Genomic DNA, 23,908 nt, shown 5'->3' with positions numbered 1-23,908 from the left:
GAGCCCTCTAGATAGGAAATAACACCCCTATAGTCACCTTGACACTGTTATAGGGTTAGTGTTGTAGTACACATAAGCGAAAATAAGACATAAAACATAGATGGGGAGAAATTGGGAGAGTTCCTCGTTTATTTACTTCCTGTTCTGTACGGTACTTCCTGCAGTGGCACCTAGTGGCCAGTGTAGAGTACTACATAAACGTCTTTGAGTGAGTCTTCCGAGTGCCTTATGTTTGTATTTGACTTTCTTTAGCCGTTTTTATCCTTAAAATGCTTCATTTATGTGATTTTTTGACTAATTATAAGGCGTAGTCAACCACCAAACAGCGATGATTTATTCACATATTTTGAAAAACCGTCAGATTCAAAACAAAAACTGGTACTGTTGTTAACCTGGGTTCGAGCGCAGCAACTAAGGAAATGCTTCCGTTCGCGCTCGTACGACAGTTAAGAATGTTTTCTGGTTTTTGAGCGGGAACAGAGTGAGCTGACGGCCAACTAATCACAAGCGATTCCGCTTGTCATTGCTTCCCCAGAGAGGCGGCCAGCAACTTCCTGACCGCCCTGAGCCTTCAGCGGAAAAGTCGGAGTCGCCAGCAGTCCCACCAGGTCATGTCTGGAAACATCTGGGCCGCCCTCAGGATAGCTTTATCCATGATGGACCAACCCGAACTCTTCCAGGCTGCAAACATTGGCGACCTGGATCTTCTCATGCGAGCCTTTAATTTAGACATGTGAGGAATGCTGAGGTAGTGACGCCTGCAGATCCTTTTTCCCCCTAGCCAGTAGCTCAACACCCAAAGTGGACACATGAGGACGTAGCGCCAGCAATATCAGTCTGAGTTTTTAACGCACGAGGCTCCGTCTTTCACCCCAGTTATCTCGGCGCCGCCGGCGGTGAGGACAGGTTCTTCCAAGTGCTTGATGTGATGGATTGGATGAGCGATGCCTCAGAGAACACAGCAATTAAAGACGGGCTCGTGCGGCGGAACGCTCACGTTTGCAAACAGCAGATGAGGTTTTTGGGAAAACGGACACAGTTCTCTGAACGGCTCTTGAATGGATTCAGAGAGAAAAACCCATTTCTCTTCCCGGCTTCCTTTTTGGAAAAACGGGGACAAATGCTCCTGCATGACTTCAGAAAGTCTCCCTTTTTGCACTTGAGACAAACAGATAACCTCCTGCATTCACGTGGAATGTGCAAGCCAGGTTGTGTCAGCCTTACTCCAAAAGCATGCCCGCAACATTTACTCATGCTCGCTTTATGGCAACACCAACAACACGAAGCCACGGCATCCTTTGCATCGCATCGCTCTGCCTTCCCCTCTTCAGTCTTCAGTCTGCTTGGAATCTCTCAGTCCCGCTTTTGTTTTCACTTCACTTCCTGCTGCGCAACACAAACCCCTTCATCATCAGGACACCATCCCTTATTCAGTCCGGTTCTTATGACTCACTCACTGCAGTGAATCGGGTACTTCGTTCACGTGAGTCATTCGTCACAAAGCCACAACTTCCACCAGTTTGACAGCCAAGTTATAGACATGCTCGGCGAGCACCCGTGAGTCGGTGAAATTCCAGTCTGTGGAGTACTCGTGAGTCCGTGTAACTCGAGTCTTCGTCAAGCGCTAGTGAGTCGAGCGAAACTAGTCTACGTCGCACAGCCGTGAGTCAGTGAAACTCCAGTCTTAGTCGAGCACCTGTGAGTTGGTGAATCACGAGTCTTCATCGAGCACCTGTGAGTTGGTGAATCATGAGTTTTCGTCGAGCACCTGTGAGTCAATGAAAGTCGAGTCTGAGCACTAGTCTTCATTGAACACCGTGAGTTTGTGAAACGAGTTTGTTGAGCAACAGCGAGTCAGTTAAATTCTAGTCTTCGTCGACTACCCGTGAGTCAGGTGAAACTCGAGTCTTCGTTGAGCACCCGTGAGTCAATGAAACACGAGTCTTTGTTGAGCGCTAGTCTTCGTCGAGCACCATGAGTTTGTAAAACAAGGTTGTCGAGCACCCGTGAGTCAGTGAAACTCGAGTCTTCATCGAGCACTCATGACTAGTGAAACTCTAGTCATCATTGAGCACACAAGTCAGTGAACCTCGGGTTTTTGTCAAGTAGCCTCGAGTCAGTGAAACTCGAGTCGTTGTTGAGCGCCAGTCTCGCAGCTCGGACAGGAAGGAGGACAGGAGGTTTGCTTTGAGGCAAGGACCAGGTGGGGAGGGGGGCAGTAAAGCCATAATCTCCTGCTGCACCAACCTTGTATTTGTGGAAGAAGTCCACAGCAGGTCAGTAAGTTCCCCTCCGTCTTGTGTCTGAAAGTAAAGTCAGCCAGTGAAGACGGGCTGGCGTCCTCCCTTCCAGCTAGATGGTAGCTAATCTCAGCACGTTGGTGTTTGACAGGCGTGGCTGCAGCCCTGGGGGGCTCCGGGCAGGGAGGGTGTTTGTTTCTGATACCTATGCAAAAGGTCATCTTTTATATTTGTCATGCCGTCTGCCTCGGCGGACCCTTCAAAAAGGAAATAAATATCTCTGTCTCGCTCAGAATGCTATCAGGGGAAGCCAGAGCTCCGCACGCCGGCCATTCATCTTCCCAATCGCACGGCCGTGTGCTCGCAGGTTGAACAAGGACGAGTATTTCATGAGGACACCTGTGCGGGACAAAACAACAGGAGATAAAGCCAGCACCGAAGACGCACACGAGCACGATCCATTAAGCGACCTGTTGTGTCTTTTCGCCCCAAGCAGCGTCTTTGGCCTCGTTTGCCAACGCCGCGCTATCAGAGTAGCTCGCTGCTCGCCGTAGTTGAGGGAAACGGAACGAATCACCTCGGAACGTTACTCAGTTTCAGGAACGGTGACCAGGGAGCGCAGGCGATGGACACACGGCGTTTACCGAGTGGGACCTTTCTTCTTCATTGTGGTGACATGATGGTCGTGTTTCAGCCACCAAAGGTGTCCTTTGACAAAAGTACACACTTTACTTTGCACAATGGAGGTTCAGTGAGCATCTCCTCTCTCAATGTAGGAAGTCCGTTTAAAGCGTCTTTAAATATCCCCCTTCTGTCCCCAACGGCCTCAAGCTGCAGGAAAATACATTTTATTTCAAAAATGAAAATAAAATATGTAGATACATTTCTTTGGTTATTTTACTTGACATTCATTTTTATTTATTCCCACATGAAATATACGTACATAAATTGGTCGTTATTTTGGGGGTTTTGAACCCTTTAAAATGAATGATATATATCATTATTATCTGGGAAAAAGTGATTACTCAAACATCACAAACTTGTAAGTATAGGTATTGTTTTTATACCACACACACACACACACACACACACGTACACACACACACATACACACACACATGCACACACACGCACATACACACACACACGCACACACACACATACACACACCCACATGCACACACACGCACATACACACACACGCACAAACACACACGCACACATACACACACACACGCACACACACACATACACACACACGCACACACACATACACGCACACACACACGCACACACGCACACACACACACGCACACACACACACAGTAGAAACAGTAGAAAGCAGAGAATGGTTGCTGCATGCTTTGAATGGGAAAGATGCAGCACCATCTGGTGGAACATAAAAGATTGCATTCGTTTATGTTGAGAAAATTATTATTTTTAGTGCCCCCCCCCCAATTCTATTTACTGTGGATGTAATGAACACCACGCTACATGATGTCAGTGGTCCAGAAGAGCGGGGCGGGGTGCCCGGAAGACTTCAGGATAGGCGCAGCAGCTTGGGAAAAATCAAGAAAATATTTCTTTAAAACCGCTGAGCTTACTTCAGTGAAGTCCAAAAGGTGGAATGAATGGATTTGTACTTCCTACAGTGAGAGAGTAAACAAAATACGCTCCAGAAAGCCTGTTTTTCCTGGGGAGTAGCTAGCTGGGTTATACGGTGCAGCCCGCTTAGTCGGACGCGTTCGTGTCGACTGGCTCATCAAAAATGTTGATTTTCAAAGTTGACGGCTTTTGTGGATAAAATGGGCCCGCTGTAACGGAGTGGGGCCGCTGCCAGCCAACGACAGTCGTTAGCGATGACCACAGACACGCCTGAAACCCAGACGGCTGTGACTCGTTCGTTTCCTAGAGGCTAAATGTTTGAATCCTTTCGGAAGGAATGAAAAGGACAGCGTGGGAGGTGTGGGGAGAGGGCGTGTCGCAGACCTCCCCCTCCGGTCTCGAGCGTGAAGTGATGAACGGCTGCCAAGACAACCCGAACAGTCCATCTGCGTTCGATTCAACGCCCTGAGAGTAACCCCAACCTCCATCGCCTGCAAGTCAACGTGCAAGCAGCGGTTGTCCGAGTGCGTCGACTTGAATGCGTTCCATCTTTTGAGGATGGATCACCGTCAGGTGACACCACCAGGACGTCCCCACACATTTGTCCTCCGTCCCCGCTGCTCGATGGGCTCAGTTATGGCCAGGATGTGCCGGTTCGACGCCGCCTGGCGTTCTGCTTTCATGCTGATGTTGCCAGATAGCCCATTCTTCTTCTCATTCTAGCGGTCATGTCCCAACGCAAGCCACTCACAGGATGATGTCCCTTTTCAAAATGTACAAAATACTATCTAGTTTTCTTGCAGAGGTTGCTTTTTTTTGTTTTGCTTGAACGAAGAAGTTATTTTTTTAAAAAGAAACCACCGTTGAGCGATGCTTTTCTTGTTTTTCGGTAGAACAGACTTGATGAACCCTCTCAGGTGACCTATCATAGCGCGCATGCTCCTGAGGACCGCAAACGGGCTCCATTGCATGCTAGATCTTTGAACGCATGAGAAACGTCTGCTTGCTTTGGTTTCTCGTGACATATTCCATTTCTTGGCAATGTTTTTGCAAGGCAACGAACAGCAGTGTATTCAACGGCTTCATCCGCTGCCATGCTACACGAGATGCTGATAACGTCAAACACGCACGCACGCGCACGCTGAAGCTTGAACGCTAGAGCTTTGCTACAACACACACGTACTGTATCTTGGTAGGAAGTACTTGTATGACTTCTACACAAACTACTGAAAACACTTGAGAACCCCAACTATTAACTTCATCATGAAATGCTGAAGCTGACAGCACTTCATCACTTCATCACTTCATCACTTCATCACGTGGAGGCTGTAGGAGTGCAATCACATAGCGGCCGAGTGACACTGCAGAGACGTTATTGGAACAATGCAAACAAATTATAACAAACTGAAGAAAAATTCCAGCGATTGCATTGAAATGACATCTAAAAGCAGCAAATGCTCAAAAAAAAAAACATAATAAGAGACACTAAAGTCTAAATATTAGGAAAACTATGTAATACCTGCGTAAATATGAGAGGAACAAGCCTGTAATCTCTGGAGGAATAAAGTCTTAGTCTGAGCAACTTTACTTTATTTTTTACAAGACTAAAGGGATCATTTACAAGCCAAAAAACGCCAGCATTGGCTCTAAATACCGTATATCGTTTACGATTTTTATCAAAAAATACTTGATCCTGTTAATAAGACGGAAAGTGACCACTTTTTGGCGTAACACGTCTTCATCCTCTTATAGATAGAAGTGTTTTTTCAAATGAAGGCCAATCATTTTTATGTACTGCTTTGAAAAAAGACACTAAACCAGTGGTGTCCAAAGTGCGGCCTGGGGGCCATTTTCAGACCGCTGCTTTTTAATAGGAGAAAATGAGGTTGCGTGAAAAATTATGTTACAGAATAAAGTCAAAATAAAGTTCTAATTACGAGAACAAATTTACAAGAAAGTTGAAATAGTTGGACACTTTTAAAGAACTGCATCAATGAAAAAACAGCTGGAATTGTAGGAATAAAGTCAAAATAGAGAAAAGATTGCAATTTTACAAGAATAAAAAAGTCATTTTATCAGCATTGGCTTGAAGTAAAGAAAACAAAAGGTACTTTTCTAAGTGTTCATATTTTGAGAAGCTACACAAAAGTAAAGTTGGAAAATGAGGTTGGGGAATATTCTGGGAATATTCTGGGAATATTCTGGGACTAATGTGATCAAGTGCATCCACGTGATGGAAATCATAAGAGTAGAAGAATCCATAAGAAGTTCATGGAACACGCATGTGCTTCACGCTTGGGGTCGAGGAGGGTGCTCAGTATTTTGTGTACAAAAAGCATTTAGCTGCGTTGTGTTGGTCCGTGCATCATCACGCATGAAGGAATCATGTTTTCCAACACTGGAAGGTGTTTCTACGTGTGACCCCCCCTGTAGAATCACCTCCAACGCTTTAGAACCTTTAAAATCAACAATATGAAAGTAACCTTTTCAGAATAAACACTTGTTATACGTACGCACTCCTTGCTTTTGTGTCTTTTGTGTCGTCCACGGTGCCGCCGGGGGGGGTCAGTTGTGGCCGCCAGCTCATTTGCAACTTGGGCGTCTTAGGATACAACTCAAACATTACAAAGAACATTAGCTTAGCATAGCAGAAGGGAGACGGCCGTTGCTGGCTAGCAGAAGTTCCCAGCTGAAGCGAACTTGAAGCCTCATCCAAATCGAAGACAGGTGTGACCCCAGGGAGCCATTCTCCTCACCTCCGAGGGACGCATATCCAAGCAAAATGTAGCAAGAAAACAAATAATAAAGCACAAACCAAAGCAAGTCTGGACAAAATGTTTATTAAATGATCCAAACAGTAAGCTAACAGTGCCATCGAGCACAGCGGCATGACTGTACTCACTCACGGCTACGCCACATCCGCGTACGCCTCAAAAGGACAGAAAAAGAAAGAATTGGCACAAAAGAAGCGCTTGAACGTTTAGCTGAGTGAAAAGAAAAAGAGTCAACGTTTAGTGCACATGCCAACAGTGGCAGGAAACAACCGCTGGGGGGGCAAAGCTCAAAGAGACGAAGCAGACGCTGACGTCAGTGGAAGCATCCGGTTTAGACTTGCATTGAGGTGTCGCATCATTGACGTGTGCTGCATTCACACCCGCTCACACCTGAGATTGGGGGGGAAAGACCAAAAGACAAACCACTCCTGCAGGGGGGTGGAGCGCATGGGGTACTCGGGGAAGGAATAAGGCCAGGACCGTCACATACCAACTACTGCTACATCACAATAACAATCACCTCAACTCCTAACCTTTGCAACTTTTTACAAAACAAGTTCCGCAAAGCATGCTGGGAAGCATGGAAGCACTTCCGGCACACTTAAGTGAATTCCTGACAAGTAAGATGGAATATTTTGATAGTTAAAGCATGCTTTTTAACATGAGTAGAGCCTTCTGGACATGAAATAACACCCCCATAGTCACCTTTACACTCCTACTGCCCAATATAGGAGACATGATAAGATAGGAGTGTAAACTGGTTTTCTATGCTCCAACTACCAAAATATTCCATCCTACTTGATGGGAATTCAGTTTAAAGCATGCTGGGAGTGCTTCCATGCTTCCCAGCATGCTTTGCGGCACTTGTTTTGTGAAGTTGCCCAAGTTAAAGGCTTAGAGTAGACATAATAAGAGGAAATAAGACATATAAGAAATGGTTAGTGCGACATGGCGAGCGATGGCTGTACTTGTTTGAGGTGACGTAGTTGTTGTTTATTAAGTAGCAGTAGTTGTGATTGTAGTTAGTGTGAGTTTGAGGCCCCTGCATGACTGGGCTGGCCAAGAAGGGACTTGAACATGAGCCCTGCAGAACTCCCCTTTCGGAAAAGTACCGCATTTCCTGGCATAGTTCCTCACACTTCGTAGTAGCAGGCGTGGGGTTGTTGGGGGTAAGGCCTTCATTAGAGAGGGAGGCCTTTACTACACAGTTTATTGCTACACGCCTCAATTGGGACGTGGCGTCAAGCGGACCGGAGGCCACTAATTGAGGAAACTTTGAAGGGTTTCAGCACCGTGGGCAGCAGTTCACATTCATTCAGGCTTCATACGCAGGCCGTCGCCATGCTGGGGGTGTTGGTTGCACAAAACAGACTGTTTGCATGTCTGAGATCAAGCAAAGTAGTTCCAGGTGGGAGAAGCATTCTTCTTCGCTGTCGGCCATCAGACTGATGTTGTACTGTAGCAGTAAGAGAGTCCAAATGAAGTAGCGAGCACTTTTTTTTTTCCCACATGACTGCAAATGACACGTGTGGCGCCCCCCCGCGGGTGGTGCTGAGAATGCTGTGGAGGACGTCCTAGCATTCACGGCCAAGGAGATATGGTCGCCACACAAATGGACCTTCAGTGGCGACTTAAGTACGATGTTTTGCTCGATGGCTGCCGTGTTTTTCAACCGATCTTGCTCAAATTGGAAACACGTGCCTCTCGGGGCCCTGAAGGTGCGTACCAAATTTTACAAAGATACGACAAAACACAAAAAAGTTGCAGTGGGGGGGGGTTTGCAAATGTTCAGTCAGTCTGACGTATGGGGGTTAACAACAGCGCCCCTGTGTGGAGTATCTGTCAGATAAATAATAGCACAGGAGACACAGCAGGGGTGCATGTTGTCACCAAGCTTCCTTGTTTTGTGTGCTGCGGTTCAGGAGGAGAAGAGTTTGATTGCACCGCTGCTTCTCCAGTGTGCATACAGTGGTGTGACGTATTAGCTCCATAAATGATATACTTCCATATATATATATATATATATATATATATAAGTATAACATGAATATATTAGAATATATTCATATTTAGAAATGATATACTTGGTTGTGATGAACTTCCTTCTGGCTGCGGTTAGAACGAGGTGCAAAAAAAGTGCTTTGAGTGAAGGAAAATACTTCAGTTGTGAAAAGTCTTCCAGGTGCAAGTGGGTCGGGGTTGAGCGATGATGCGGCCCAAAAAAAGGCAACAAAAAATAAAAGCAGCTTCTCCCTCAGGCTGAAATGTTCTTACATTCATGACTTTATCAAAAGTCAAAATATTTACTAGTATTATTAGGATTTTATTAGGATTTTTATTTATTTTTTTATTTCCCAAAAATGGGGGAAAAAAATCCTCCTAAAGGGAAATAAAGTGTAAATGAAGCAGTTGTGTTGTGTGACAGCACTGGCAGTGCCGGGCTGACTCATGATGAACCTCACATTCACAGGACGTACCTGAAGGCCTACAAGAGGGATAACCATCAGACACGTTGGGTCGCTTTGTGGGCAGAACACGCCAGAAATTGCACACGTCCCAGTGCACGCGCACGCGCACGTGCACACATTGAAGTAAAGCATAGAAACACAAGCAAACAGCAAATAAAGCACATCGCTTTCCTTTGGGACCAGACTTGCTCCTCACGGACCTCGTGGGCAAGGCAGGCAGATGGTCTGACTGGGGGGGGGGGGCTGCTGCTGGGAGCCAGTCTCCCAGGTGAAAAGACAGTGGTTCATGGGGGGGCGGGGCTTGAGGACGGGTTTAACTGCTGGCCAGTCGATGGTAAAAGTAGATGTAGCCCAAGTCTCTTGGAGGTCGTTCTGATAAACACACCTTGTGGTCGTTGTAGATCACCCACCTGCGGGACGCAGCAGTTCAAGTCATTCTTGCACACTTCAGAGTGTCTTCATCGCCCCACAACGCAACAAAACAAAGAAGGCTGAGCTGAAGCAGGGGTGTCCAAACTATTTCCCACCAGGGGGCCACAGTGAAAAATGAAAGGACGCAACTTTTCTATGATGGAGATATGCAAGTCATATACGTGCTCTAATACCGGTTATAGTATAGTAAGTTATACTCGACTCGATATACTCGACATACTTGATATACTCTAGCATCTTTCAAGAAAAACATATGTAAGTCATATACGTACATACTGGAAGTTATACTCTACTCTATATACTCTATATACAGTACTCTATATACTCTAGACCAGGGGTCACCAAGGTTTGTCCTTGTGAGAGCTACTTTTACAAAATGAAAATGGCCAAGAGCTACTCATCTTTGTAACATTTATTTTCAGAGCTTATTTTAAACCCAAACAAAGCAAATATGCTTGTTTTACCAGAACATGAACAAAATGCTGGTGTCCACAACTCACATGTTGTATTTCACAATGCATTTCTTTCTACTGTTCTTTCATTATTAACTGGAAACCTGAATGAAAAGCAGGCTTGCGGGCACCTCATGTGGTCGTGGGGGCTACCCGGTGCCCGCGGGCACCACATTGGTGACCCCTGCTCTATATACTCGATATACTCGATATACACTAGCATCTTTCAAAAAAAACATATGTAAGTCATATACGTACATACTATGTACAGTACTCTATATACAGTACTCTATATACTGTATATACTCTATATACTCCAGTATCTTTCAAGAAAAAAACACATCTCAGCTTTTTCATAGACAAAAATCATACGTTGGGTGAGATGAGTGGTTAGCATGTTGGGTGAGTTGGTTAGCTTGTTGGGTGAGTGGTTAGCATGTTGGGTGAGTTGGTTAGCTTGTTAGGTGAGTGGTTAGCATGTTGGGTGAGTGGTTAGCATGTTGGGTGAGTGGTTAGCTTGTTGGGTGAGTGGTTAGCTTGTTGGGTGAGTGGTTAGCATGTTGGGTGAGTGGTTAGCATGTTGGGTGAGTGGTTAGCATGTTGGGTGAGTGGTAAAGCATTGGCATATGTTGACATGGTATCAGACGGATGGTAAAAGGTGCAATATCAGTATCACACAGCGCTCCTTGTAAAATGAACGATGTTTTCGGAGGTGTGACGGGGTGAGGCTGCACAAGAAAAACGAAACTGAGCATAAATTGACATCATGTTGACTTTTTGTGAAGCGTGAAAGACTGCGAGTTTTTAAGTGGACTCGTTTCGTCCTCGTGTGTTTACTTCGCAGACGCGGAGGACAGCAAACGCCACAGGAAGACGTGAGCGGACGCAAATAGTGACAACATTCCAAATATGCTGTTGGTTTGAAGGCGTGTCAGCTTACCTTCCCTCCTTCTTAATGTGGCAAACGTAATGCCCACACATGGTGGACGCGCCCATGTGGCTGATGACAGCGAACAGCTCGTAACCTGAGGAGAAGGAAAGCGGATCGATGTTGGCCGTCACGTCCAAGACAGGAGTCGGATCCCACGTCGGTCAAGTCACGCAAGGCAGAATCACTCACGTCCCGGTCCGTCTTTGACCCGCGGGCCCGACGCGTCCCGGTCCGGGGACAGCGTGGAGTCGGTGTGCGAGTCGGCATTGGAGAAAGCGTTGTCATTGGGCTCCGTGTCAGCCATGTTGGAAAGCGCGTCGCTCTCGTCCTCCTCCGGGTGGGTGAAGATCCAGTCCAGCGCTCGCTCCAGATTGTTGTTCTGGCAGACAGAAAGGTGGGATTACTCTCACGGTTCACCTTCCTCCTTCAACCTGCAACACCTTCCAGCAGCCGCATCACGCCCACGCCCACGCCCACGCCCACGCTCACGCCCCCACCCACGCTCATGCCCACGCTCACGCTCATGCCCACACCCACGCTCATGCCCACGCTCACGCTCATGCCCATGCTCACGCCCCCACCCACGCTCACGCCTGGTCATCTGTGTTCTTCTTACCACCAAAAAGTGGCCGCTTAAGTCGACGTCGACATAAAATGTGAGCGCCAAACGAGTCGTTTCTATGAAAAATGGTGCATTTATAGTCAATGGTGTCTAAAGTGCGGCCCAGGGGCCATCAGGCTGTTGTTCTATTGGCCCTTGGCACATTCTACAAATACAACTGAACAATCAAAATGGAAACCAGAGTACTTGACAGAAGGCACGTTCTAAAAGCAGCACTTCACAAGACAAACCAGCCGTCATTTACCAGAATAAAGTCCAAACACGAAGAGAAAAACGTAATTTAACAAGAAAGTCTGAATTTTCCGAGAATAACGTCGCGATGTGAGGAGCAATGGTAGCATAAAGTTGGCATGTCCGAGACAACAATCAATGAATGTTCCAAATCATTTTGGGGAAATGAGGTTGCAGAAAAAGTCCAAATATCAGAAGAACAAAGTCAGAATGTAAACTTTTCATCTTTTCAGATTTTTCATAAGAGAAAAAAGTTGTCATTTTTGTTGTTTTTTGTTGGGTGTTCTTCCCGTCCAGAAGAGGAGGGGTGACTCCTGGACAACGGCAGCACACGGGGGAGGTGTTTGCGGGGGCGGTCGGGTCACCGAGGTTGGAAAAAGTAGCTCCTCTTCATTGGAGGCTAATAATAACTTCAGTGGTAAGGCCCCCCCCCCCCCCAAGCCGTGTGGCTGCGCTCAAAACAACATCAGCTCATCAAACTCATCAGCAACCAACACCCACACGTCCCAAACCCACTTTTGTTGTCATTTTGACACTTTTCATAAAAATGACAACATTTTTGGTGTCGACGAAAGCCGGCGACCGTGTACGCCCCCGTGCACGTGAGTGACTGAGCACTTTTTAATAAGGAGGAGGACACGATGGACCAGGACCTCAGGTCACACACACACGCACGCACACACGCACACACGCACGCACGCACGCGACCACCTGGAGAGACGCAGCCGTGACACAGAGACCCATTTAGGAGGAGGGGGGGGGAAGAGGTATGATGCTAATGACCTTTTTCCATTATTTTACTTTTGTATTATATTTTGATTGTATTATATTTTTGCATGATTTTAAAAGATGTATTTTAGAATAAGTATGTTATTTGTTATATGTTGTATTATTTTAAAAGATGCATTGTATTATTTCTGTAATTCATATTATTTATATTAATGATTTGATTGATTATATTTTATGATGCAGTTATGTTTTATTATTCTATCATCCATATTTGAAAACACGTATGATTATTCTTATCTTTTAGCGTTGAGATGCTTTTCAAATATTTCATTAGATTTGATCAATCGTGAGCAGGAGCTGACGTAATCGCAGCACCGACCGTAGCTTTGAGCGCGCGGACGCTGCGCGTGCGAGGGAAGCCCATTGAGGTCAGGATGGCGATGCTCTCCTCGGGGGGTGAGTTGTCCAGCGGGGCTGGGGCGTCGCTGGTGGAGGGGCCCGGGTCCAGCGTGGAGGGGAGATGGAGAGGTTCTGCAAAGTCTGGAGACAAAAAAGTCATCCTATAAGAAGCAAAGTCAGCGTTGGAAGACGTTGAAAGGACAAAGAAGAGACATGAAAACAGGAAGTGGAAATGGGAAAGGATGCTGAAATGCGACAGTGAGTGATGGACTGTGCCTGCGGTCTTTCTGCTCTCGTGTGAGGTTAGCGGGAAAAGCGTCTGAGAGCGAGGACGCCATGAGTGTAATTACTGACAGCCTTCGTTCATCCTCCCTGCCAGCCACAAACACACGTGGGCTGAAACGCTTCTTTCCACTCAACGTCTTTACATGAAACCACTTGAGCGATGACACGTATTTACTTATTAACCTGTTTACGTATTTACATATTTACGTATTTACATATGTATGTGTTTACATATGTACGTGTTTACATATGTACGTGTTTACATATTTACGTGTTTACATATGTATGTATTTACATATTTGCGTGTTTACATATGTACGTGTTTACATATTTACGTGTTTACATATGTACGTGTTTACATATTACGTGTTTACATATGTACGTGTTTACATATGTATGTATTTACATATTTACGTGTTTACATATGTACGTGTTTACATATTTACATATTACGTGTTTACATATTACGTGTTTACATATGTACATGTTTACATATGTATGTGTTTACATATTTACGTGTTTACATATGTACGTGTTTACATATTTACGTGTTTACATATTTACATATTACGTGTTTACATATGTACGTGTTTACATATGTATGTGTTTACATATTTACGTGTTTACATATGTACGTGTTTACATATTACGTGTTTACATATGTACGTGTTTACATATTACGTGTTTACATATGTACGTGTTTACATATTTACGTGTTTACATATGTACGTGTTTACATATTACGTGTTTACATATGTACGTGTTTACATATGTATGTATTTACATATTTACGTGTTTACATATGTACGTGTTTACATATTTACATATTACGTGTTTACATATTACGTGTTTACATATGTACATGTTTACATATGTATGTGTTTACATATTTACGTGTTTACATATGTACGTGTTTACATATTTACGTGTTTACATATGTACGTGTTTACATATTTACATATTACGTGTTTACATATGTACGTGTTTACATATGTATGTATTTACATATTTACGTGTTTACATATGTACGTGTTTACATATTTACATATTACGTGTTTACATATTACGTGTTTACATATGTACATGTTTACATATGTATGTGTTTACATATTTACGTGTTTACATATGTACGTGTTTACATATTTACGTGTTTACATATGTACGTGTTTACATATTTACATATTACGTGTTTACATATGTACATGTTTACATATGTATGTATTTACATATTTACGTGTTTACATATGTACGTGTTTACATATTTACATATTACGTGTTTACATATGTACGTGTTTACATATGTGTGTTTACATATTTACGTGTTTACATATTTACGTGTTTACATATGTATGTATTTACATATTTACGTGTTTACATATTTACGTGTTTACATATTTACGTGTTTACATATTACGTGTTTACATATTTACATATTACGTGTTTACATATGTACGTGTTTACATATGTATGTATTTACATATTTATGTGTTTACATATGTACGTGTTTACATATTTACATATTACGTGTTTACATATGTACGTGTTTACATATGTATTTGTTTACATATTTACGTGTTTACATATTTACGTGTTTACATATGTACGTGTTTACATGTTTACGTGTTTACATATGTACGTGTTTACATATTTACATATTACGTGTTTACATATGTACGTGTTTACATATGTATGTGTTTACATATTTACGTGTTTACATATTTACGTGTTTACATATTTACTTATTTACATATTTACGTGTTTACATATTTACGTGTTTACATATTCACGTATTTACGTATCTGATACACTCTTACTCACGTCAGTATCACGCTTTTACCACAACACCACTGAAGATGTCTCATTAGGGTCCAGTCTGCACAAAAAGCAACAGTGACTTCTCCTGAAGCAAATCAGAGCTTTTCTTCCTGCCACTCACACACACACCAGCGACCTGGAGAGCTGCGGCGGCGACACCGAGAAGAAAAGCGACACGCCGTTTGTCTTCAATCGCCTTCAAACTTGGGAAGCATCAAGGATGTTGCAGTTGTTGTTGGCTTTTTTAGCGGACTCACCTTGACCTTGGCCAAGGTCACCCAAAGCAAGGACAAAAGCCAATTCGTAGCGAGGCCATCGAGTCACATCTCACGTCTCAAACGAAAGATCTCAGAGAGGCCGTCCCAGGTATGCACCTGCTCTCCTGCTCTCAGCACCCATGCAAAGCTACATGCTCCTGTGTGATAAAGTGATGGCCCCTAAGCATCTCAATAGGATTCAGGTCAGGACTTGGACTAGACCACTCCAAAGTCTTCATCCGTTCAGAGGTGGACTTGCTGGTGTGTTTTGGATCATTGTCCTGCTGCAGAACCCAAGTGGCTTTCAGCTTGAGGTCACCAACAGATGACTGGACATTCTCCTGCAAGTCTTCCAGGTCCTGAAGACCATCACACTACCACCACCATATTTTACTGTTACGCTTTTTACGCCAGATGTAATGGGACACACACCTTCCAAAAAGTTCAACTTTTGAGTATTTTCCCAAAAGTCTTGGTGGTCATCAAGATGTTTTCTGGCAAAATGGAGACGATCCCTAATGTTGTTTTTGTTCAGCAGTGGTTTTGGTCTTGGAACTCGTTTTTGCCAAGTGTCTTTCTTACGGTGGAGTCATGAACTCTGACCTTAACTGAGGCAAGTGAGGCCTGTGGCTCTTTGGATGTTGTTGTGGGGTCTTTTGTGACCTCTCGGATGAGTCGTGGCTGCGCTCTTGGGGTCATTTTGGTTGGCCGGCCACTCCTGGGAAGGTTCACCATTGTTCCATGTTTTGTGGCTAATGGCTCTCACTGTGGTTGGCTGGAGTCCCAAAGCAATCGCTTTATCACACAGGGCCATGTAGCTTTGGATTTTTGTCTGCCTTTCAGAAGTGCATCAAGTGTTGAGCTGTGTGGTCACTGACTCATATTTACATTAGTTTGATGACCTGAAACGTTAACGCATGACATGATTGGAGGACTGGACCATCGACAGGAACAGAAAGGCTTGTACAGGTGTGCCATATCACTGATCACATCACTGCACAGCTGTGCCTTCGGCTGGCCACAATAAAAGGCTACTCCAAAATGTGCAGGTTTTTTTCACAAATCTGGAAGTGGCTAAATAAAGAAAGCACAATTAATGCCTTGTTCCCCTTCAAAGTAAAAGGCAGCCGGCTGCTCTGGTTTTCTTCCCCTCGGGGGGCCTTTTTAACATCCACCAAGGGAAATACAAGTGACACAAGTCAAGGCCTGGCTGGAACATCTCTGCTGACAAACTTTATTGTACGGTCACGGACATGCACACGCCGATAAACGACTACAAAAGCGTCCCGATTCAGCAGAGATGTGACTCGTCTCTCACTTTGAATTACCTCTGAGTTTAAAAGGCCCCACACCAATAAACATGTCGCGTCTCTGTCTGGTCGTGTCTGCAGGAGGAGGAAGTGGTGACACGCCGGCTACAGATCGCTGGTGACAGTATTTTGCAGAAAAAGAGCAACGCTCACGTCCTACGTGAGCCTCAACACAGGAGGGCTCACTGATTGGCAGCGTGTTGGTGGCATCGTTTAACACCGGCTGTTTTTCATTGCCCCGCGGCACATTCTAAAAATACCATCCAACAAGAAAACAAAAAAAAATGGAAAAATGTTCAGTCAATTTACAGAAATAAACTCAAAATATAAAGAGAAAAAATGGAAGAAGAACATTTGACTAAAATAACATCATGTATAATCATTTTAGCAGCATAAAGTTGAAATATTCAAGAAAATAGATGTTTATTTCTTTTTAAAGTCTTAATAAGCAAAACAGCAAATAAAGTTGAAATTTGTGGAACATGAGATTGAGGGAAAAGTTACAAGAAAATGAGAATAAAGAAGAATAAGATTAGGATAAAGACGGAATTACAAGGAGAACATTTACAAGGGGTTGAAATTATTGGAAAATGTGAAAAAAAAACAACAACCAAAAAATGGAAAAAACAGCTGTAATTGTACGAGAATAAAGTCAAAATATTAAGGAAAAAATTTTGGATTGTAACAAGAAAAAAGTTGCAATTTTATGAAAATAAAGTCGTAATATTAGGAAAAATAATATCATTTTAGTAGCAAAGAGTTGAAATATTAAAGAAAAAAAGTTATTTTATTTAAAAGTCGAAATATCATGAGAAACAAAAATGAGGTTGGCAAAAATGTTATTATGAAATATTATAACATTTATGAAGATTATGTCAGACCAAAGTTGAAATATGTGGAAAGTTGATATTAAAACCTGCAGGATTTGCCAGACTGACTGTATGTGCAAATCAGGCAGATACTGTCAAATACTGTGCACTATTGAGCTGTGCACTATTGCACTGTGCACTGTTGCACTGTGCACTATTGCGCTGTGCATGATTACGCTGTGCATGATTACGCTGTGCACGATTGCATTGTGCACTATTCCACTGTGCACTGTTGCACTGTGCACTATTGAGCTGTGCATGATTACGCTGTGCACGATTGCATTGTGCACTATTCCACTGTGCACTATTGCGCTGTGCATGATTACGCTGTGCATGATTACGCTGTGCACGATTGCATTGTGCACTATTCCACTGTGCACTATTGCACTGTGCTGTATACAAGCTGTTAGCATCTCTGCATGTGTTGCTTTACTAAATATCAAATATCCTTTCATTTTTCACTTTGTGGCCCCCGCTGGAAAAAGTTTGGACCCCCCCTGCCCTAGTGCCCTAGTTCATACTTTGCAATTTGCATCTTGCATAGAAAGGAGCTTGGTGAAAAGCTTCCATTCATCCCCAAGTTTGGGTGCTGCGCCGCTTCCTTACCGGGCTCCTCCATGTGGGCGATGATCCAGTTGAAGGCCATCTCTGGGCCCATGTTGCCCGTGTAATAGACTGCCTTCCTGCAGGCCTCCAGCGGGAAGCCCATCTCTGCCAGCTGCATTACTGCTGCCTCATCTATTTCCGGAGCTGGGGACCCAAAAGAGAAGGAGCATGAAGAAGTACAAGCGCAAACGCACACTCATTTGGGCTCCACCAGCGCTTCTCTCTCTCTTTGGGCCTCATTAAGCAAAGAGACCGGAAGACAGGCTGCCCTGGGGGACGTGTCTTCATTGCAGGACGATTACGGAGTGCAAACAAGAAAGTGTGCAGCACCTGCTCACGCATGCATGCTGGCTGCCTTAGCTGCTTGTATGTGTGGTTCTGGTGTTCATGAGGAAATACTTACAATCTAAGGAGCTCATGGAGTTATCTGGAAAAAGGAGAATGAGGTGAATCACACACTGCTTTCATAAATTAGTCTTTTATATGCGGGCACTAAAAATGCATGCAAAGCTGTAAATAACCAGGAATGACCAGGAATGACCAGGAATGACCAGGAATGACCAGGAACATGCACCATGTACTTCTACTGCTGTAGTACTAAAACACCTCATTCTGCGGTATTACACGTTAGGACTGTGCAGGCTTTTATTGCAGGTCTGAAGGATCGCACGACGTGACTAGGAAATGCTGTAACCTGAAACACTCTAACCTGAAACGCCATAACCTGAAATGCCGCAAACCAAAACATTGAAACCTGGAATGCCATAACCCGAAACGTCAACCTGAAATGTCGTAACCTGAAACGGCGTGACCCAAACGCTGGAACGTGGACGTCACAACCAGTAACACCACCAGCGGAACCCTACACAGCGACACACACCAGCACAACTTTAAGATAGCTCTCACTTTCTTCTATGATGTCTACTACATTGGCTAATAGGAGTGTAAAGGTGACTATAGGGGTGTTATTTCATGTCTAGAGGGCTCTAATCATGTTGAAAAGCATATTTAGAAGGTCTTTAACTATGAAAATATTGCATTTATAAATAAGGAACCCTGCTTTGTGGAAACATGCTTATCGTGATTGGGTCTGGAGCCAATCAACCTCGATAAACGAGGGACGTTTCCGTAACAGGACAATGTTGCCATCACATCCAGTCAACGCCACACGATCGCATCTGCAGCACTTTTCGTTCTATGAGTTGCGATCTTGCATTTTCATGAAATAGACAGATAAGCTCCACCTTCAAATGACACAAGGAGGTAAACCAAGGTCAAGCTTGAATGTCAGCGCGTCTGCAGCGGCCCCCCCATCACGCCATACAGACGCCACCAACCAGTCGTTCAGGGAGGGCGGGCAACACTTTGTGCTTTTCAAACTATTTCTGTTGCTGTTAATAAGCAGCTGATGATTAAAATCAGGCTAAGTAGACGATGACATCAGTCAGCTGAGTGCAACACAATTCCTTCCAAAAAAGACTCTTTGGCAAATGATTGGTACCGGTTTGAAGTCCACCTTGGTGAGACTTTCCCTGGAGATGCGCATGCGAGCATCCTGCTAGCGGCTTTGAGGAAAATACAATCATTGGGGAATTTCACAAATAATTGGATCCTGTCGCACGCTGTAGGTATTTCAAAGAAACTCTATGTTTATCTCCCTCGGGGGTGTCCAAAGTGTGGCACATTCTAAAAATACAATTACTAAAACCAAAAGAAAAACAAGGGGAAAAAAGGCATGAAGTAAGGAGACGGCTCACTAAAAGTTGTGCATCGACTCCATCGCCTCGGAACGTTCAGCTTCACCTCGCACTTGAGGCTCAGACGACATCGGACAGCTCTAGTCTGACTAGATAGCACAGCGCTAGCCTCCAGACACGTTGGATCCGAGCGGCAGCAAAATGGAGACTGTGGAGTACGAGGCTGAGGCTCGGCACCACGGCGGACATGCGTGTTTATGTTGGTCGCGTGCAGCCAGCAGTCGGCACCATGCAGTGGAAAAGCACCACCGCTGGCATCTTTTATTGCCCGGTGTTGTGTTCGGGTGCTGCTACTGTATATCGTGGCGTGTGTGAGTACCTCGAGTGTCCTCAGGCAGCACAACGGGCGGCATGAGGTCAGGGAGCTCCTCTTCTCCCGCCTGCAGTCCGGTGGCTCGCAGCCGACTCAGATCAAGGAAGTCTGGAACATCTATGGCTAAATCTACACACAAATGACAAAACATAAGAAAAACATTTGCAACTATACAGTGGTGCCTCGGTTAACATCCGCATCGGTTAGGGACGTTTTTCAAATAACAACCAAAATTTTTGCTAAAATTTTGCCTTGGCTTGTTTAGCATTTTGGTTGTTTAGTTTTTTTATTTTCTATATTAAACAGCACAGTACATGTTTAGTGGTTCTAGAACGTTGACATTTACATATATGATATATATTATGGACATATTTTGGACATTTTTGCAAACTGTGGTTGCAGCAGAATAACGTTTTTATTTTGTCTTATTTTGTTCATTGCTTTGTGGTGTTTTTCTTTCCAACAAAACTAGCTAAAAGTGATGTTAAATGTTCAGTTGTGCATTCATTTGTCATCTGTAATTACTTCTGCATCATATTCTCCACGTAAAACTCTTATTGTCTAGAAAACGTGTTTTTGATGATGAATTTTCTATGGAAAAATTGGCTTTGGTTCAAGTCTGTTTTGGTTTGAGTCAGAACTTCTGGAACGATTCATGACGTTAACCAAGGCACCACTGTTGGTTATTTATCAGTGTCTCACATCCACACGAGCCACTGAAGCTTGCATGTAAACCTGAGCTGGGCCTCACGCGTCATAGCTCACTGCTGCCCTCTGGTGGATGTAAACAAGTCAACACATCCTAGTGTTTCCTTGTTTGCACCCACCTTATGTGCACATTTCATCTACCTTTTAGCTCTTATGCCACCAAGGAGTCATTGAACTAGAAGATGTAAATAATTTAGAAACATATTTGCTAGCATTTGCCAGATGAAGCACAGAGGACCGAGGAGGTTTGCAAATAAGGCAAACATGCAAACGCGCTGGTCATGGGGGTCATTACCTAGTTTCTTGGGCACCCAGTCAACTCCAAATGTGAATTTCTTGATTTGGACCACCAGGTACTCCGGGAACGAGGCGAAACGTGACGTCCTGAGGATAAAAGCCACAACAAATATTCTGAAATGACAGTGACATTGTACGACTTGACACAAATATTTCTAAATACTTGGGCTGCTTGACTTTTCATTTGTTCAGACTTCAAATAACCCAATTTGATATTAAATCAGCAATCCTTGGTTTATTGCGGGTAACTGGTTCCAGACCCGAGTGTGATAAGTGAAGTTCCACAAAGTAGGAAGGAGTATTTGTGGAGTTAAAGCATAGAAAACCTGTTTACGACCTGCTAAATACAGGTTTTAACATCATTAGAGCCCTCCAGACATGAAATAACACCCCTATAGTCACCTTTACACTCCTATGACCCAGTATAGTGGACATAATAAGAGAAAATAAGACATAATGTATACTCATACACGCATTGGGACACTTCCTTGTTCTTTTTTTACTTCCTGTTCTGAACAATGTAAAATTACTGACACCTAGTGACCAGCGTGGAATAGTACATCTTTGAATGTGTCTTCTGAATGCCTTATACTTTTATTTTAGCTCATTTTTCCATTTGTATACTTGAAAATGCTTAATTTACACAAAATAATATGTAAAATTTGCTTAAATATGTGCATTCTTTGAATAAAAATAGGCTGTATTGAACCACAAAACAGTGATGATTTATTCATTCATAGACTTATGAAAAACTGTGACAGAGAGAAGCCACTAATTTTCAAAGAGCAAAGTGGTGAGGGATTACTATTACTATTACTATTACTTACTACTATCATGTGTTGGTTCCAAAAAGATGGTTTCAGACTCACTTGACTCCTGCTGACTTGGCCTGCAGAGCCGAGCTCCAGAAGTCGGGTACATTCTCGGGTTCGGTGAAGGCCTGCAGGCAGGCAGTGAAGGGGATGCGAGCTCTGACCGGCTCTGGAGGAGCTCTCATGTTCTCCTCCGCTTCCCTCCGCTTGGCCTCATAAGCTAAAAGCTCCTCTGGTTGAATGACAAGTCAGACTTGAACAACTTCAGATGACATCGAAGTATTCATCCACTGAGAGCAGTGACGAGTCGACGAACAACATCGCAGTGGAAAGGAGCAAATTCAGCAAGAATTGCGTCTTACCTCGATTGGTGGCGGCCTCGATGGGGGCAGGCAGCTGGATGCAGTAGTCCACTCTTTGAGAGTAGCGGACCCGGCGCGTCTGGCAGCACTGGACTCGCTCCTCCACGAGGAAGCGGAAGGCGTCGCTTGGATTCTCTGAGCTTGTGCTGTTCCTCTGCAGAGGAGAGACGCTTTAATGCACGTCCATGAATGTGGTCCAGCAGCAGCAATGCAGCAGTTCCTGCAGCGGTGCTGGGGTTGCTGACTGGGTCAGCTTCTGTCAGCTCAGTGCTTTTATACCCCCCCCATGGAAGACCACTGTTCTTCTTCAAGGACACTTTTTCAGGTCCTTGGTTCAAGATTCATTGCCAGGATGGTGATGGAAGTCGTTTTAGTTATAATATACTTAATATTACTTAATATACCTTATACTGTATAATATATATATATATATATATATATATATATATATATACACTATACCTTTATATAATATACAAATATACTTACTTAATATACCTTATACTGTATAATATATATATATATATATATATATATATATACACTATACCTTTATATAATATACAAATATACTTACTTAATATACCTTATACTGTATAATATATATATATATATATATATATATATATACACTATACCTTTATATAATATACAAATATACTTACTTAATATACCTTATACTGTATAATATATATATATATAAAATATACCTTTATATAATATACAAATATACTTACTTAATATACCTTATACTGTATAATATATATATATATATAATATACCTTTATATAATATACAAATATACTTACTTAATATACCTTATACTGTATAATATATATATATATATAATATACCTTTATATAATATACAAATATACTTACTTAATATACCTTATACTGTATAATATATAGATATATATAATATACCTTTATATAATATACAAATATACTTACTTAATATACCTTATACTGTATAATATATATATATATATATATATATATAATATACCTTTATATAATATACAAATATACTTACTTAATATACCTTATACTGTATAATATATAGATATATATAATATACCTTTATATAATATACAAATATACTTACTTAATATACCTTATACTGTATAATATATAGATATATATAATATACCTTTATATAATATACAAATATACTTACTTAATATACCTTATACTGTATAATATATATATATATATAATATACCTTTATATAATATACAAATATACTTATACCAAATATACCTTTATATAATATACAAATATACTTACTTAATATACCTTATACTGTATAATATATATATATATATATATAATATACCTTTATATAATATACAAATATACTTACTTAATATACCTTATACTATATAATATATATATATATATAATATACCTTTATATAATATACAAATATACTTACTTAATATACCTTATACTGTATAATATATATATATATATATAATATACCTTTATATAATATACAAATATACTTATACCAAATATACCTTTATATAATATACAAATATACTTACTTAATATACCTTATACTGTATAATATATATATATATAATATACCTTTATATAATATACAAATATACTTACTTAATATACCTTATA

General features: G+C 42.5%; 2 protein-coding genes across 12 annotated transcripts in view; one reads left to right on the top strand and one right to left on the bottom strand.

Annotated features, from left to right (window-relative positions):
- The window catches only part of pex5la (peroxisomal biogenesis factor 5-like a), a 102,539-nt gene extending 95,387 nt beyond the window's left edge, over nucleotides 1-7,152 (top strand). For all 5 annotated transcript variants that reach the window (XM_054790035.1, XM_054790034.1, XM_054790036.1 and 2 more), the window contains one exon: nucleotides 536-7,152. In XM_054790035.1, the coding sequence (XP_054646010.1) occupies nucleotides 536-737 (202 nt within the window). In that variant the 3' untranslated portion in view covers nucleotides 738-7,152. The remainder of the gene's footprint in view (nucleotides 1-535) is intronic.
- The window catches only part of usp13 (ubiquitin specific peptidase 13), a 45,177-nt gene continuing 27,917 nt past the window's right edge, over nucleotides 6,649-23,908 (bottom strand). For 5 of the 7 annotated variants that reach the window (XM_054790025.1, XM_054790026.1, XM_054790027.1 and 2 more), the window contains 10 exons: nucleotides 22,275-22,428; nucleotides 21,970-22,144; nucleotides 21,099-21,187; nucleotides 20,102-20,224; nucleotides 18,429-18,452; nucleotides 18,026-18,169; nucleotides 12,864-13,024; nucleotides 11,092-11,281; nucleotides 10,912-10,996; nucleotides 6,651-9,497 (listed from right to left, as the gene is read on the bottom strand). In XM_054790025.1, the coding sequence (XP_054646000.1) occupies nucleotides 9,401-9,497; nucleotides 10,912-10,996; nucleotides 11,092-11,281; nucleotides 12,864-13,024; nucleotides 18,026-18,169; nucleotides 18,429-18,452; nucleotides 20,102-20,224; nucleotides 21,099-21,187; nucleotides 21,970-22,144; nucleotides 22,275-22,428 (1,242 nt within the window). In that variant the 3' untranslated portion in view covers nucleotides 6,651-9,400. Of the gene's footprint in view, nucleotides 9,498-10,911; nucleotides 10,997-11,091; nucleotides 11,282-12,863; nucleotides 13,025-18,025; nucleotides 18,170-18,428; nucleotides 18,453-20,101; nucleotides 20,225-21,098; nucleotides 21,188-21,969; nucleotides 22,145-22,274; nucleotides 22,429-23,908 lie in introns of all 7 variants that reach the window. The other 2 variants (XM_054790030.1, XM_054790029.1) reach the window with 2 other exon arrangements.

Source organism: Dunckerocampus dactyliophorus, chromosome 10 (genome assembly GCF_027744805.1).
Source record: "Dunckerocampus dactyliophorus isolate RoL2022-P2 chromosome 10, RoL_Ddac_1.1, whole genome shotgun sequence".
In the NCBI taxonomy this organism is placed as follows: domain Eukaryota; kingdom Metazoa; phylum Chordata; class Actinopteri; order Syngnathiformes; family Syngnathidae; genus Dunckerocampus; species Dunckerocampus dactyliophorus.
Note: the sequence above shows the minus strand (reverse complement) of the source record. Positions and strands in the feature narration are given on the sequence as shown.